Below are 13,071 nucleotides of genomic sequence, written 5' to 3'. Positions count from 1 at the left end.
TTCTTCTTTTCAATCTGGAGTATTTCAGTTTCTGCCTGAGTTGGAAATGAGTCCCTCTGCTATGCATCCCAGCAAAAGGATACCTTAAATACCTAACTCGGGAGAGTACGAGGTTATTCCTGGAGTCTGGAACAGTGACTATCATAGGTGCTCAGTAACCGTTTAGTGAATAACATCCCAATGAAGTCAAGAGGTTGGCGTAACTGGAACAGTCGGCGTGAGGCGCACCAGGTTTCCAGCGTTCCTGGTTTCCACGTCACTATGGTAACGCCCCACCCTGCACACCCAAGGCGAACTACAATTACCACAAGCGCCCGCGGTTTCCCCGCCCAAAGGGAGAGAAAGGCGCGAGCAAGCACGGAACCGGCTTTTCCTCCTTCCTGCAGCGTGATTGGCCCGCGGCTCAGGGAGGCGACCAATGAGTGCTCTCGTGGAGAGCGACGAGGCCAATATGGCTTCCTGCACCTGGTGACGCTTGGCGAAACTGAGGTCTCATGGAGAAGCCCCCGAGTATTGAGGTGAGAAGGAGAGGACTTAGCGTGACTTGGAAGGGGAACCCCGAGATCCTCGCTCCGTGGACCCTTCTTTAGGGCTTTTAGCGACGTCTGGAGGATGGAAGGTGGAAGGATGGATAAACTGAGATAGTTAAACTGAGCCAGGGCCAGAGGCGACTGGCGTTACTTTTTGCTCCCCTCCTGCTGGGGCCAATGTTCGGCGAGTTCAGGGAGGAACAGCCGTCCCTGGCCTGGGGGAAGGGGAACTAGGTTTAGGATGTGAGAGCTCCTGAATCGATTCTTTATCCTCATTGTCTCGTGGCCGTGTTCTTTAGGGCTTGTGAGGCCTGTTACATGAGGTGGGAAGTGAAGGGCGATTAACGTTGGGTGAACATCACTCCTTGTCTGTAACGTTCATGTGCATTATCTTCCAGTACCCTCACAGGAATTATTATTCTTTCGTCTTTGTCGTTCAAGCCACTGAGGCTTAGAGGTGGTGCGACGCCCCAGGAAGTTACCCCGGCTGGAAAGTGAAGGAGGTTGGCTCTAAGTCTGTCCGCCTCCGAAACTGTCTGTTATGCTTTTCACATTGTACTGCAACCTGGAACCCACTCATCCCTTTTGTTTTTTCTTTCAGACGGAGTCTTGCTCTGTTGCCCAGGCTAGAGTGCAATGGCCCGATCGCGGCTCACTGCAACCTCCGTCTCCGGGTTCAAGCAATTCTCCTGTCTCCGCCTCCCATGTAGCTGGGATTACAGGCATGCGCAACCACACCCGGCTAATTTTTATATTTTTAGTAGAGACGAGGTTTCACCATGTTGGTCAGACTGGTTTCGAACTCCTGACCTCAGGTGATCTGACTGCTTCGCCTCGACCTCCCAAAGTGCTGGGATTACAGGCGTGAGCCACTGCACCCCGCCTCATCCTTTAATCATTTGGTTTCTGGGCACTTTATATTTGTTTTAAGAGACGGGGTGTTCCTCTGTTGCCCTGGCTGGAGTGCAGTGGTTACTCACAGGCGTGATGACAACGCACTGCAGCCTCGAACTCTTGGGCTCAAGCAATCCTCACACCTCAACCTCCTAAGTAGCTGGGACTATAGGTGGTCTCTGTCACCCTGCCTGACAAGGGTACCTATATTTGAACTGTTTCCTTTCTAGCATATTTGCATGTATAGTTGCAAATATAAAGTGGAATAGCTCAAACATTGTGCAAGGGTAAAGGAAAATAATAATGTGGAGAATAATAGCATGTCACACTTTTAGAGCTGTTACTGACTGCTGGAAATAGAACTAGGCTTTACATATCTTAATCTTCATAAGAATTATCTAAAGAAAGCTTATTATCTCTCTTGTAATGATGAAGAACTGAGGGTAGCAAGATAAAATACGCACAAAATCACACAGTTAATAAATGTTAGAGCCAGGATTCAAACCTAGGCAAATCATAGTCTATGCTTTCAACCAGTAAATGTTGGCAACGTTTATTGAGCACTTACTATATGCAAGTCACTATTCTGAGTGCTTTGCCTGTATTGTCTCTTACTTCTCCCCCAAATCCTTTTTTTTTTTTTTTTTTGAGACAGAGTTGCTCTCTATCACCCAGGCTGGAGTGCAGTGGTACAGTCATAGCTCACTGCAGCCTTGACCTCCCTGGCTCAAGAGATCCTCCCACTTCAGCCTCCCTAACCACCACGCCCAGCTAATTTTTTCCAGTTTTTGTAGAGACAGGGTTTCCCTATGTTGCCCAGTCTGGTCTTGAACTCCAGGCTCAAGCAATCCTCCTGCCTCGGCCTCCCAAAGTGCTGCGATTAGAGGCATGAGCCCCTGTGGCCAGCCCCCAAACCCTGTGAAATAGGTGGTACTATCCTCATTGTACAGATGTGGAAACTGAAACACTGCAAAATTGACTTGCTGCAGGTCACACAGCAAGTAAGCACTAGAGATGGTATTTGAGCTCTTCACACCTTTTTTTTTTTTTTTTTTTTTTTTTTTTTTGAGACGGAGTCTGGCTCTGTCGCCCGGGCTGGAGTGCAGTGGCTGGATCTCAGCTCACTGCAAGCTCCGCCCCCCGGGTTTATGCCATTCTCCTGCCTCAGCCTCCCGAGTAGCTGGGACTACAGGCGCCCGCCGCCTCGCCCAGCTAGTTTTTTTTTGTATTTTTTAGTAGAGACGGGGTTTCACCGTGTTCGCCAGGATGGTCTCGATCTCCTGACCTCGTGATCCGCCCGTCTCGGCCTCCCAAAGTGCTGGGATTACAGGCTTGAGCCACCGCGCCCGGCCACCTTTTTTTTTTTTTTTTTTTTCCCTTTGAGACAGCGTCTCCCTCTGTCATCTAGGCTGGAGTGCAATGATGTGACCATGATTCAGTACAGCCTTGACCTCCCAGGCTCAAGCTATCTTCCCACCTCAGCCTTCTGAGTAGCTAGAACTACAGGTGCATACCACCACCACCTGGCTTTTTTTTTTCTTTTGAGACAGTATCTCACTCTCTTGCCCAGGCTGGATAGCAGTGGCATGGTTATGGCTCACTACCGCCTTCACCTCCCAGGCTCAAGCAATCCTTCCACCTCAGCTCCAAGGAGCTGGGAATACAGGCACATGCCACCACACCTGGCTAATTAATTTATTTTTATTTTTTTGAGACGGAGTCTGGCTGTCGCCCAGGATGGAGTGCAGTGGCACCATCTCGGCTCACTGCAAGCTCCGTCTCCCAGGTTCATGCCATTTTCCTGCCTCAGCCTCCTGAGTAGCTGGGACTACAGGCTCCCACCACCACGCCTGGTTAATTTTTTGTATTTTTAGTAGAGACAGGGTTTCACCCTGTTAGCCAGGATGGTCTCAATTTCCTGACCTTGTGATCCGCCCGCCTCAGCCTCCCAAAGTGCTGGGATTACAGGCATGAGCCACCACGCCCAGCTGAGTCAAATATTTTTATTTTATAGATGAGAAAATTGAAGCCCACAGAAGTTAAATGACTTGCTCAAGGCCCTATAGCTAGTTAGGATCAGAGCTGAATCTAGCGCTATAGTACACCCCAAGATGCCACAGTTATCTGTGTGTCATCTGCCTCTCCGATCCTCTTTGGAGCAGTCTGGGTCCCAAATTAACTTTTCTGTGACTTAAACTGTTTCTGAGTTGAGATCATTTTGATGTAATATTGAACACAGAAGACATTTCTTTTTTCTTTTTGAGACAGAGTCACTCTGTCGCGCAGGCTGGAGTACAGTGGTACGATCTTAGCTCACTGCAACCTTCGCCTCCCAGGTTCAAGCAGTTCTCTGCCTCAGCCTTCCAAGTACCTGGGATTACAGGCGCCTGCCACCACACCCGGCCAATTTTTGTATTTTTAGTAGAGACAGGGTTTCACCATCTTGGCCAGGTTGGTCTTGAACTCCTGACCTCGTGATCCACTCGCCTTGGCCTCCCAAAGTACTAGGATTTCAGGTATGGGCCACCATGCCCGGCTAAGAATTAATTTGTAATATATATCTTCTACCCCAGAAAGTCTTTGTGAAGTACCTTAGGATATTTCACTTTTTTTTTTTTTTTGAGATAGAGTCTCGCTCTGTCACCCAGACTGGAGTGCAGTGGCACAATCTTGGCTCACTGCAGCCTCTGCCTCCTGGGTTTAAGCGATTCTCTGCGCCAGCCTCCCGAGTGACTGGGACTACAGGCACCCACTACCACACCTGGCTCATTTTTTTTTTTTGTATTTTTTAGTAGAGACAGGGTTTCACCGTCTTGGCCAGGCTGGTCTCGAACTCCTGACCTCAGGTGATCTGCCGGCCTCGGCCTCCCAAAGTGTTGGGATTACAGGCGTGAGCCACTGCACCCGGCCCTCATTGTTACACAGTATTCTATTTGAACCATGTTAAAATATCATCATTTGGAAATCCACAGAGGAGCCTGGTGAATTCCTAACACATATTTTCTGTCTTGTTAAGCTGTTGTATTGCATCATGGTGGAGAAATGTGGAAATAGGAGTAATGATCCTGGTATTTGGAAGGTTCCCGGAAGTGTGAGGGGGCTGATAGCAGATCTGCAGCTTCTCCCCCCGTGCACTAAAGCCAACCATAATTCTTTCTACCTGGTTTGTGTCATCCTCCATTAGGAGACCCCGTCTTCAGAACCAATGGAGGAAGAGGAAGATGACGACTTGGAGCTGTTTGGTGGCTATGATAGTTTCCGGAGTTATAACAGCAGTGTGGGCAGTGAGAGCAGCTCCTATCTGGAGGAGTCAAGTGAAGCAGAAAATGAGGATCGGGAAGCAGGGGAACTGCCGACCTCCCCCCTGCATTTGCTCAGCCCTGGGACTCCTCGCTCCTTGGATGGCAGTGGTTCTGAGCCAGGTGCCTTCAGAGTGTCCCCTGAGGATGGAGAGGAGTCAGAAGATTATAGAGGAAGAGGGGGATGGATATAGGCTATATGGGCAGAGCCATCCATATGTAAAAGGCTGTTAACTGTGATTTCTAAGGGATCAGATGTGTAAGGATCTGTAAGAGAGACAGAAGCACCCCAAGTAGCCACAGCGGTACTTCCTTTGCTGAATTTTTTTTTTTAAGACTTGAGTCTCGGCCGGGTGCAGTGGCTCAAGCCTGTAGTCCCAGCACTTTGGGAGGCCGAGACGGGCGGATCACGAGGTCAGGAGATCGAGACCATCCTGGCTAACACGGTGAAACCCCGTCTCTACTAAAAAAATACAAAAAACGGCTGGGCGCGGTGGCTCACGCCTGTAATCCCAGCACTTTGGGAGGCCGAGGCGGGCGGATCACAAGGTCAGGAGATCGAGACCATGATGAAACCCCGTCTCTACTAAAAATACAAAAAATTAGCCGGGCGCGGTTGTGGGCGCCTGTAGTCCCAGCTACTCGGGAGGCTGAGGCAGGAGAATGGCGTGAACCCGGGAGGCGGAGCTTGCAGTGAGCCGAGATGGTGCCACTGCACTCCAGCCTGGGCGACAGAGCGAGACTCCGTCTCCAAAAAAAAAAAAAATACAAAAAACTAGCCGGGCGCGGTGGCAGGCGCCTGTAGTCCCAACTGCTCGGGAGGCTGAGGCAGGAGAATGGCGTAAACCCGGGAGGCGGAGCTTGCAGTGAGCTGAGATCCGGCCACTGCACTCCAGCCTGGGCGGTAGAGCGAGACTCCGTCTCAAAAAAAAAAAAAAAAAAAAAAAAAAAAAAGACTTGAGTCTCGCCCTGTTGCCCAGGATGGAGTGCAGTGGCATGATCTTGGCTCACTGCAACCTCCACCTCCCGAGTTCAAGTGATTCTCGTGCCTCAGCCTTCCAAGTAGCTGGGATTACAGGCACCCACCACCACACCCAGCTAATTTTTGTATTTTTAGTAGAGGTGGGGGTTCACCATGTTGACCAGGCTGGTCTCAAACTCCTGAACTCAGGTGATTCACCCACCTCGGCTTCCCAAAGTGCTGGGATTACAGAAGTGAGCCACTGTGCCCGGCCCCAGTCTAATTTCACATTGTGACTTCATTCATTCTTTCATACAACTAATGTGTATTCCAGCACAGTTTAGATGCCGCTGAATAACACGGTGCTGCTTTTTTGTGTAAGTATATACAGTGGATTTCCAGCCTGGATGTTAGAAGATAGGAAACCTAAAGTGTTTTGGTTCCTTTCTGAGAAGGGACAAATAGCTTGTGGCTTGGAAGTCAGGGTGGGAGTGGGGAGGTAATACATGATAAAGTGACCCTGGGTAGGAGGATTGGGTTGGGGGCAGGCAGATGAGAATCCCTGTGGATCATCTGGAAGCCAGTTGAGTTCAGAAATGTGATGCTTGGACAGCTGCTGAACCCCTGTGTCACGGCCTCCCATGTGTGGGCTGCCTGTGAAGAGAGGCAGGCTAGTCTGTGATGACACTGCCATCCCTTGGATCCCAAACTTTTTTTGTTTTGAGACAGGGTCTCATTCTGTCACCCTGGCTGGAGTGCAGTGGTGTGAAAATGGCTCACACTGCAGCCTTGACCTCCTGGGCTCAGGCAGTCATTCCACCTGAACCTCCTGAGTAGCTGGGACTACAGGCATATGCCACCATGCCTGGCTAAGTTTTGTGGTTTTTTTTGTAGAGACAGGGTTTTGCCATGTTGCCCAGGCTGGTCTTGAACTCCCAAGCTCAAGTGATCCCCCACCTCGGCCTCCTAAAGTGCAAGGATTACAGGTGTGAGCCACTGCACCCGGCCCCAAACTTGTTACAAGAGTAATCTAATACTCTTTGCTGTTGAATCTTACTTCCTTTTTTATTTTTTTATTTTTTTTTTGAGATGGAGTCTCGCTCTATCGCCCAGGCTGGAGTGCAGTGGCACAATCTTGGCTCACTGCAAGCTCCGCCTCCCGGGTTCAGGCCATTCTCCTGCCTCAGCCTCCCAAGTAGCTGGGACTACAGGCGCCCGCCACCAGGCCCGGCTAATTTTTTGTGTTTTTAGTAGAGATGGGGTTTCACCATGTTAGCCAGGATGGTCTCAATCTAACCTTGTGATTCGCCCACCTCGGCCTCCCAAAGTGCTGGGATTACAGGCGTGAGCCACTGCGCTCAGCCTTATTTCCTTTCTATTCATATTGTCTTCTTTTCATCCCTTGCCTGTTTTATCTTTCTCTCTTCTATCCTCTTCCAACCCTTCTTTTAGAATCTTAGGATTTAGAACTAGAAGGAACCATTAGAGACCACTTAGACCCGGGATTCTGCACATTAGAATCATCTAGGGGAGCTTTTAACAAACTATAGGTGCCAATCTCCCATCACAGACCATTAGAATTTTAGGTTCAGGCTTTTTTTTTTTTTCTTTTTTTTTTTTTATTTTTGAGACGGAGTTTCGCTCTTGTTGCCCAGGCTGGAGTGCAATGGCGCCATCTCAGCTCACTGCAACCTCCACCTCCTGGGTTGAAGGGATTCTCCTGCCCCATTCACCCGAGTAGCTGGGATTATAGGCGCCCAGCACCACGCCTGGCTAAGTTTTTGTATGTTGAGTAGAGATAGGGTTTCGGCCGGGCGCGGTGGCTCAAGCCTGTAATCCTAGCACTTTGGGAGGCCGAGACGGGCGGATCACGAGGTCAGGAGATCGAGACCATCCTGGCTAACACGGTGAAACCCCGTCTCTACTAAAAATACAAGAAAATTAGCCGGGCGAGGTGGCAGGCGCCTGTAGTCCCAGCTACTCGGGAGGCTGAGGCAGGAGAATGGCGTGAACCCGGGGGGGCGGAGCTTGCAGTGAGCCGAGATCGCGCCACTGCACTCCAGCCTGGGGCACAGAGCAAGACTCCGTCTCAAAAAAAAAATAAAAATAAAAAAAATAAAAATAAAAAATAAAAAATAGAGATAGGGTTTCACCATATTGGCCAGGCTGGTCTATGAACTCCTGACCTCAGGTAATCCACCTGCCTCGGCCTCCCAAAGTGCTGAGATTACAGGTGTGAGCCACTGTGCCTGCTCAGGCATTTTTAAAAGCTCCCCAGGTGGGTCTAATAGTGAAGTCACGGGCCAGGCGCGGTGACTCACTCCTGTAATCCCAGCACTTTGGGAGGCCAAGGCAGGCGGATCACCTGAGGTCAGGAGTTCAAGACCAGCCTGCTCAACATGGCGAAACCCCTACTAAAGATACAAAAAATTAGCCGGGCGTAGTGGCACACGCCTGTAGTCCCAGCTACTCAGGAGGCTGAGGCAGGAGAATCCCTTGAATCCGGGAATCGGAAGTTGCAATGAGCCGAGATGGCGCCACTGCACTCCTGCCTGGGTGACAAGAGCGAACTCTGTCTCAAAAAAAAAAAAAAAAATGAAGTCACAATTAAAACACTGATCTAGCCGGCCGTAGTGGCTCACGCCTGTAATCCCAACACTTTGGGAGGCCGAGGTGGGCGGACCATGAGGTCAGGAGATTGAGACCATCCTGGCTAACATGGTGAAACCCCATCTCTACTAAAAATACAAAAAAATTAGCCGGGCTTGGTGGCGGCACCTGTAGTCGCAGCTACTAGGGAGGCTGAGGCAGGAGAATGGCGTGAACCTGGGAGGCAGAGCTTGCAGTGAGCCGAGATTGGGCCACTGCACTCCAGCCTGGGCGACAGAGTGAGACTCCATCTCAAAAAAAAAAAAAAAAAAAAAACACAGATCTAGTTCAGTCCCTTTACTATATAGATGAGAAAGTAGAGCCATAGAGGTTAAGTGACTCTGGCACTTTTTCTTCCTATAAATTTTTTCTCTCCTTTTTTTTTGAGACAGTGTCTTATTTTGTTGCCCAGGCTAGAGGTACAGTGGTGCAAACATGGCTCACTGAAGCGTCAACCTCCTGGGCTCAAGCAGTCCCCCCCTCCACTTTAACCTCCCAAGAAGTTGGGACGACAGGCGTGTGCCATCACACCAGGCGTTTTTTTTGTTTGTGTTTTTTTGCAACAAGGTCTTGCTGGGTTGCCCAGGATGGTCTCGAATTCCTGCCCTCAAGCAATCCTCCCTCCTTGGCCTCCCAAACTGCTGGGATTACAGACAGGAGCTACCATGCCTGGCCTCTTCTCACTTTCCTCTCACAAACTTTTCAACACTCACCTATTCCCCCAGTTGTCCTCATGGATTTCCATTAGCTCCTCTGTTGACATATGGAGCCAAGGGAGGCCAAGCAGCAGCACTTTGTTCAGGTAGATTCAGGATATACATGCCAGTACCTCCCATTCCTTCTCTTACTCCATTAGCCTTGGTCGGGGCAGGGGCTCACCTGGTTAATGCAGTGCCCCAGGTTTTGAAGGGCCCATCATTTTGTTGGCTTTGAGGTGGCCGTATCGGGTGAGTCATGTGCTAAGTTCTCTTCCCAGCTGTCTGTGAGATGTGTGGTATCGTGGGTACAAGGGAAGCCTTCTTCTCCAAGACCAAGAGGTTCTGCAGCGTCTCCTGCTCCAGGAGCTACTCCTCCAACTCCAAGAAAGCCAGTATCTTGGCTAGATTACAGGTGAGAGGCAGTCACCTGGGTCCTTCCCGGGGCCTTTGGTGCTGAGATAGGAGCCACTAATTGACTGAAGGCAAGGGCCAGGAAAGTTTGAAAAGCCCCTTGCTGGTGGCCAGCTGGTATTTATTATGTTCTCAAACTTCAGTGGACAGAAGAATCCATTTATGGAGCTTTTTAAATTATAGGTTCCTGAAGCTACCGTCCATTCCCTACCCTCATCCCCCAGAGTCTGGTGTGTTCGGTACATTTTATTTTATTTTATTTTATTTTATTTTATTTTATTTTATTTTATTTTTGAGACGGAGTCTTGCTCTGTCGCCCAGGCTGGAGTGCAGTGGCCGGATCTCAGCTCACTGCAAGCTCCGCCTCCCGGGTTTACACCATTCTCCTGCCTCAGCCTCCCGAGTAGCTGGGACTACAGGCGCCCGCCACCTCGCCCAGCTAGTTTTTTGTATTTTTAGTAGAGACAGGGTTTCACCATGTTAGCCAGGATGGTCTCGATCTCCTGACCTTGTGATCCGCCCGTCTCGGCCTCCCAAAGTGCTGGGATTACAGGCTTGAGCCACCGCGCCCGGCCTCTTGGTACATTTTAAACAAGAACTCTGGGGAAGGCTGACGCCCTTGGTCTTCACCCCACACTTTTATACATCCTTTGAAAGGAAGCTGGGAAACAGGCCCAAGGTTCACCAGCCATGGTGGCTTCAGGAAGTCCGTGCCTTGTCTGACTCCATGTCACAGGCAGCTACCTAGAAAGTCTTGCCAATTTTCTAAATTACTGACATTTATAGAATTTTTAGAGATGGAAAGGTTCTTGGATGTGGTGTTGAACCCACACATTTATTAAGTATACTGAAGTCCAAGGAGGTAGAATAACATACCTAGTGTGGCTCTGTACGAAGAGAATGGCAGAATTGAGGCTGGAACCTAAGCTCAGGGGCTTGATCTTACATTGTTTCCCAGTAGCTGTGACCAGCATCCACAACACTGCTTCCCAAATTTGCCTGCAAGCTGGGATCACGTGGAAAGTTTAAAAAATATTGATGCTGGTCGGGTACAGTGGCTCACGCCTATAATCCTAGCACTTTGGGAGGCCGAGGTGGGTGGATCACGAGGTCAAGAGATGGAGACCATCCTGGCCAACATGATGAAACCCCGTCTCTACAAAAAATACATAAATTAGCCAGGTGTGGTGGCGTGCGCCTGAAGTCCCAGTTACTCAGGAGGCTGAGGCAGGAGAATTGCTTGAACTTGGGAGGTGGAGGTTGCAGGGAGCTGAGATCGTGCCACTGCACTACAGCCTGGGGAAAAAGAAAAATAAAATTAAAAAAATATATTGATGCTTGGGTCCTACTCCGAAAGATTCTGATTTAACTGGGATGGCGTGTGGCCTGGACAGAGATTGAAAGAGCTCCCAGGTGATCCTAATGTGCAGCAAAGCTTGAGGACCACCGATGTTTATTAGAAACTGCTGTGTTCTAGAGCCTGCTTACTGCTTCATACACTATCGCCTTTGTGAGACAATTACCAGTGTTTCCCCATTTTGTAGATGTTAGTCAAGGCACAGAAAGGTCCCTCTCTTCAGAGAGCTAAGAATAATATTGGTAATATTAATAGCTACAGTTTGGGAGTACTCGCTAAGGGCTTGACATTCTCAGTCCAATTAATGATCTTTAAAAATTTGATTTTTAAAAAAATTCCTTTTTATAAAGGCTCAGAAATTTCAGTAACTTACTTAAAGGTATACTACTAAAAATTGTAGAACTGGGATTTTCCCCTATGTTTGCTTGGGACTTAAACCCAGATTTCTGCTTCACTGATCTCCTTAGTAAATTCCTGGTCAGTGCTTAAGTTACAAAATACAGACCAGATCAGTGGCCATTCCCTTTGGAAAGGGAGGACCCCCTTTGAGTACCTGATGAAAGCCGTGGACCCTCTCCTGAACATTCGTGTATGTACAGAAGGTTGCCTCCCAGTTCATGCGCGTTTCTGGCCCCCTGTGAGGCCCATTCTTTGCTTTGGATCTATTGGTAGCGACACTGGAGGAAGGAGATGACTGAGACTTGAATCTGGCACGGCAGAAAGGCTTAAAAGATAGAACATGGGTCTCTCCCTGCTCTGTAGCCCTGCCTAGCACCCCCGACCCTTCCCCACAACCACCCCCTGAGCTCAGGATTGTTACTGTCATCACTGTTTCACACATGAAGAAACTGAAGCCCAAAAGTTAAGTCACCGACCCAAGCCCAGGACTTCAACTTGGCAGCCCAAATCCAGAGTCATGATCCCAGCCGCTGGGCTACACATAGCCTCTCTCCTCTCCAGGGAAAACCACCCACCAAGAAAGCCAAAGTCCTGCACAAGGCTGCCTGGTCTGCCAAAATTGGAGCCTTCCTCCACTCCCAAGGGACAGGACAGCTGGCAGATGGGACACCAACAGGACAAGACGGTAAGATAGCAGAGGGCTCCGCTTAGGAAGCTGCCATGGCTGAGGAGGAGGCTGGGTTTGGGGTGGCCTTTTCTAGGAATGAAGACTGGGCAAACCGGCCAGGTGGAAAGTGCGCTAAGCCAGGGTCACCACGGATTGCACCTGCCTCACCTGTTGGGGATTGTGGAAATTACCCAGAAAAATCCCTTCAGCCACCCTTAAATCACCAGGACTCCTACCCATGATCATTCAAACGCCAAGAATTGGCTGTTTTTGTTTCTCTTTGCTTTTCTCCCTGTGGTTTCTGTTTCCCTGGGGCAATGAAGGCCCGGATCTGGTTGAAGGCAGGTTTGGAGAGGAAAGGAGCCTGTTTCTCTTTCTCTGAGTGTACAGCAATTGCTAAGCAAGTTAAACGTATGCATAAAGCAACTCTGCTATCACTGTTCTGAGTTTCTAACTGAAATGGAGCTCAGCAGGCAGGAGCTCAGTTGCAGGGGCCCTGGCGTGTGCGCACCCCTCCCCCACATTTAGATTGGGTGTGGCCAATCAGGTTGAGGGAGGTGGGAGGAATTTAAGCCCAGGGATATTTGAATTTTCCTCTTTGGGGGAAGAAGGGCAAGAAATTTCCCTTTGAATGTTCCTTACTCCTGAGTCTTGCCGCCTTTCAATTCAGTCAACAGTGGTCCCTCATGGCCACTGGAGGAGCAGGTATAGGAGTGAAGGAGGGTGTCGTGGGCAGCGCCGTGAGAGGGGCTGCTGGGGGTGGGGGACCTACCTCTGCAGGTCCCACAGGGCCCTTGGGGTCCAGGCTCCTAGACTGGCTGCTGCTCAGGCTCCCAGCCTGACTCGTCCTCTTTCTGCTCTGCAGCTCTGGTCTTGGGCTTCGACTGGGGGAAGTTCCTAAAGGATCACAGTTACAAGGCTGCTCCTGTCAGCTGTTTCAAGCACGTGAGTGCCCTCGAGCTGAGGGAGGGAGGCCAGGGAGCCGGCCATGGAGCTGCTCCTCCACCTGCTTCACTGGGTGGCTTCAGGCTGGACGGTGGCAGTGGGGAGGTTTTTGCCCTGAATTCTCTAACAGGCTCAGCATTTTCATTCCCAGGGGAGTTGCCTCGTACCTGTGTCTAACACATATAATCCAATTTGCTTTGTAAAAAGCCTGCCCCTAGGTGCCTGGGCTAGCACAGCTGTGTCCAGGATCTGTGACGAACT

At 49.9% G+C, this 13,071-nt stretch overlaps 1 protein-coding gene across 3 annotated transcripts in view; it reads left to right on the top strand.

Moving 5' to 3' along the window:
- The first annotated feature begins 448 nt into the window (after nucleotides 1-448).
- L3MBTL2 (L3MBTL histone methyl-lysine binding protein 2) overlaps nucleotides 449-13,071 on the top strand; it is a 26,825-nt gene continuing 14,202 nt past the window's right edge. For 2 of the 3 annotated variants that reach the window (XR_013398955.1, XM_001103491.5), the window contains exons 1-5: nucleotides 449-518; nucleotides 4,609-4,846; nucleotides 9,310-9,443; nucleotides 11,760-11,883; nucleotides 12,731-12,810. Coding sequence is in view for 2 of the 3 variants with exons in the window: in XM_001103491.5 (XP_001103491.2) it covers nucleotides 495-518; nucleotides 4,609-4,846; nucleotides 9,310-9,443; nucleotides 11,760-11,883; nucleotides 12,731-12,810 (600 nt within the window). In the remaining variant the exon portion in view is untranslated. Of the gene's footprint in view, nucleotides 519-4,608; nucleotides 4,953-8,745; nucleotides 9,444-11,759; nucleotides 11,884-12,730; nucleotides 12,811-13,071 lie in introns of all 3 variants that reach the window. The other variant, XM_077949496.1, reaches the window with a different exon arrangement.

This window comes from Macaca mulatta, chromosome 10, assembly GCF_049350105.2.
Source record: "Macaca mulatta isolate MMU2019108-1 chromosome 10, T2T-MMU8v2.0, whole genome shotgun sequence".
In the NCBI taxonomy this organism is placed as follows: Eukaryota; Metazoa; Chordata; class Mammalia; order Primates; family Cercopithecidae; genus Macaca; species Macaca mulatta.
Note: the sequence above shows the minus strand (reverse complement) of the source record. Positions and strands in the feature narration are given on the sequence as shown.